This window comes from Parus major, chromosome 4A (assembly GCF_001522545.3).
Source record: "Parus major isolate Abel chromosome 4A, Parus_major1.1, whole genome shotgun sequence".
NCBI classification, from domain to species: domain Eukaryota; kingdom Metazoa; phylum Chordata; class Aves; order Passeriformes; family Paridae; genus Parus; species Parus major.
Genome location: NC_031772.1, coordinates 19,857,154 through 19,860,953, shown reverse-complemented (window position 1 = coordinate 19,860,953; position 3,800 = coordinate 19,857,154). Strand labels below are relative to the sequence as shown.

At 57.0% G+C, this 3,800-nt stretch overlaps 1 protein-coding gene across 5 annotated transcripts in view; it reads left to right on the top strand.

Annotated features, from left to right (window-relative positions):
- The window catches only part of LOC109022625 (hemicentin-2-like), an 8,293-nt gene extending 7,681 nt beyond the window's left edge, over positions 1-612 (top strand). For all 5 annotated transcript variants that reach the window (XM_033514137.1, XM_019006481.2, XM_019006480.2 and 2 more), the window contains exon 10: positions 462-612. In XM_033514137.1, the coding sequence (XP_033370028.1) occupies positions 462-510 (49 nt within the window). In that variant the 3' untranslated portion in view covers positions 511-612. The remainder of the gene's footprint in view (positions 1-461) is intronic.
- The last annotated feature ends 3,188 nt before the right edge of the window (positions 613-3,800 follow it).

Below are 3,800 nucleotides of genomic sequence, written 5' to 3'. Positions count from 1 at the left end.
CCTATTTCCACATAAATTCCTATTTCCACATGAATTTGTACAGCCTGAAGGGAAGGAAGCAGGATAAGGAAACTGTCCTGTGCTCTGTTTAAGACCCAGCCCAGCACTGGCCTCCAGCCCTGGGCTCTTGCTGGCTTCAGGGGAGGCTCTGGGGGGGTCCCCACCCAGCAAAGCACGTGAGAGCCCACCCAAAACTCCCCCTTATGGCCTCATCCTGAAGCTTTTAAACCTCAATTCCTCCTGGATTGATGGATTAACAGAATGGTTTGGGTGGGAAGGGAATTCTGAGATTATCCCATCCCGCCCCAGCCGTGGCCGGGACACCTCCACTGCCCCAGGTGCTCCAGCCTGGCCTGGGACATTCCAGGGATCCAGGGGCTGCTCTGGGAATCTGTTCCAGGCCTGCCCACCCTGCCAGGGAAGTTTTGATGCTCAGAATTTCCCCCTCCTCTTCCTTCCAGCTCCTTTGAGATGTCTCAGCCAGGCACCAAGGACACTGCTCCCAGCTGAGCTCCATCTCGGGGTGTCTCTCACTTCCCCCAGGTTTAGTGGCTTCAGGGCTCTCAGTTTTGGTTCCTCTATGATCCTCATAATAAAAGTCCATGAAATTAACCTGACTCTGCCTTTTATTTTTTAAAAATTTTAATTTTAATACTTTTTAAAGTGCACATTTCCCCCTTTCTTCCTCCAGAAAACCAAAGCCTGAAGCAGAGAAGCCCCTTTAGCAGCAGCTGCAGGAGTCTCTCACCGCTTTATCTTTATTTAATATTTGTTTACAACAATTTAGAGCTGTATGTGTAAGATTTACCTGGGAGTAGCATGAAATACTTTTCTGTGAGTAACCCTGTAGTAATTTGAAATGGATTCTGGCTTTTCCAGGAGTAGAGGTGGAGGAGGGACAGGAAGGCACAGAACCGGGGTGGGAGGAGGTGGATGCTGTCAGCAGCTCTTCCCCAGCTCCAGCCCAGGGTGTCTGACACACTCTGGGATTGATTTACTCCGGGCAGGACTCAACTCACGCTCAGCCTGTGCCAGGGGCTGTTTTTCCTGTCTCTCACAATGCACTGAGGTGTTTCCTGCAGGTTTTCCAGCCTCAAACAGCTGCTGAGCACAGCCCTGCACCCCCAGGTGAACCCCAAACCTCCCCAAAAGCCCCCAGGGACAGCCCTGACACAGCTCCTTGGGCAGCAGCTCCTCCCTGCCAGGCCCCCGTGACTCAGGGAACGGGGCCAGGTTAAAAATACCCTCCCCAGATTTGGAGCAGGGCTCTGGGCTGTTCCCAAACCCTGCTGGGCCCTGGGGCTGTCACTGCCACAGCAGCAGGGGACCGAGGGATGGGGACGCAGGAACCCCACGAGGGGAGCAGGGGCTGTCCTCGAGAGCAGGGGATCCTCTCCTGCCCCTGGGTGACCCCAGGGTGCTCCTGGGTGACCTCAGGGTGCTCCTGGGTGACCTCAGGGTGCTCAGGGTGCTCCTGGGTGCTCCTGGGTGACCTCAGGGTGCTCCTGGGTGACCTCAGGGTGCTCCTGGGGTGACCTCAGGGTGCTCAGGGTGACCTCAGGGTGCTCCTGGGGGACCTCAGGGTGCTCAGGGTGACCTCAGGGTGCTCCTGGGGTGACCTCAGGGTGCTCAGGGTGCTCCTGGGTGACCTCAGGGTGCTCAGGGTGACCTCAGGGTGTTCCTGGGTGACCTCAGAGTGCTCCTGGGGTGACCTCAGGGTGCACCTGAGTGACCTCAGAGTGCTCAGGGTGACCTCAGGGTGCACCTGGGGTGACCTCAGGGTGCTCAGGGTGACCTCAGGGTGCTCAGGGTGACCTCAGGGTGACCTCAGGGTGCTCCTGGGGTGACCTCAGGGTGCACCTGAGTGACCTCAGGGTGCTCAGGGTGCTCCTGGGTGACCTCAGGGTGCTCAGGGTGACCTCAGGGTGTTCCTGGGGTGACCTCAGGGTGCTCAGGGTGACCTCAGGGTGCTCCTGGGTGACCTCAGGGTGCTCAGGGTGACCTCAGGGTGCTCCTGGGTGACCTCAGGGTGCTCCTGTCCCCAATTTGCTCTGCTCATGCTGCAGCTGAGGTTCTGCACCTCTGGGTGAGGCTCTGAGAGCGAAGGGGGAGAAAAGCAGCTCAGTTTGTTTGCAGAAAGGGCACCGACTCCTCCACATTCTGCTGCTGGGCTCTGTTCTCTGCAGCACGGACAGACAGCAGGACAGTTCCCCTTTGCTTTATTTTAGTTAGGATTTTTTAGCCAGCTGAGGCAGAGGAGTTCCCTGCACTGTGGGTTTTGGTTTATTTTTCCTTTTTCTCGGATCTGTTCGAACCTGCTCTGCACTGAAACCCCAGGAAAACCCCAGGAGCTCCCAGCTGTGGCCCCTGGCACTGAGCAGGCTGAGGTCACCCCACGACAAGGACTTCCTGAATTTGCCACCCCTTCAGAACTGAGAGAGGTTTTATTAATATTAGTCATTTTTCACGCTTGTGAATACTCTGCTTGTTAAATAAACAAAATAAAGTAAATAAAGCTTTTACACTTTTCTCCAAGGAAATCTTTTCCCAAACCCCTTGGGGGAGGGGCTGCTTGAATTTGCTTTCTGCAAGGAATCCATTCAGAGATTTCTTTTTTGCCCTAACCCAGGGCCCTCCCGGAGCCAGGGATGAATCCAGCATTCCCAGACCTGCCACCAGCCCCACTGCCCACCCCCAAACAGCACAGCAAAACCTTCTGGGATAACACACACTCTTTGTTAGCAGCAACAGACTCCAACAAACCACAGAGTCTCCAAAAGCATTCACAGACAACTCCCCAAAACACTGAGGAAAGCATTTCTTGTAAAACATCTGGCTACGTTTTACACCCTCGAGTGCAACAGAGAACGTGACAACCTGCCCTGCAGCTTCCAACGGGGCTGCAATCTCATTTATCCCACCCAAACTTCCTTTCATGGCTCCACAAAACCCCTCAGACTCCCCCAGTTTTCCAGTTTGCCTTTGAGAGGTCCCCAGCCTGCTCCAGAGGTGCTGGGGACTGGCTCAGGGATCCCTGGGGCTGGGATCTCCCCCTCACACTAAAACGGGCTGCAAATGTGCCAGGGTGACCAAGAGTGGGGTCCAGCACCTGGCACAGACCCCAGCGCTCTCCAGACTCGGCTGAAGGAGCAGCATCCCCTGCACAGCAAAGGCCAGGACAGCCCTGCAGAGACAGCACGGGGAGGGAGGGGACAGTGGGGACAGCAGGGACAGTGGGGACAGCAGGGGACAGCAGGGGACAGCAGGGGACAGTGGGGACAGGAGGGGACAGCAGGGACAGGAGCAGGGACAGCAGGGACAGCAGGGGACAGGAGGAGACAGGAGGGGACAGGAGCAGGGACAGCAGGGGACAGCAAGGGACAGGAGCAGGGACAGTAGGGACAGCAGGGGACAGCAGGGGACAGCAGGGACAGGAGCAGGGCTCCCTGGATGCAGCCAGCCAGGGCTGATGTCACTCGCAGGAGCAGCAAACAGGAAGGACAAGCTGGCACCAGCACGGTGCTGGGAAGAGGAGGGGATGTCCCCAGGGATGTCCCCAGGGATGTCCCCAGGGATGTCCCCAGATGCTGCAGAGCCCAGGGGGGAGGAGATGGGCATCCCCTCCTCAGCTGGCTGCAGGATTTCCCTGGGATCTGCTTTCAGAAACTGAAGTCTCTGCAGAGCTGTGAGCCCATGGAGGCCCCTGGAGGAAGCCAGGAGGATGGAGGGGGCAGCAGGAACATCCCTCTCCCCAGGGATGCACAACAGGAAGAGCAGGACAACACAGAGAGAGTCCAAAC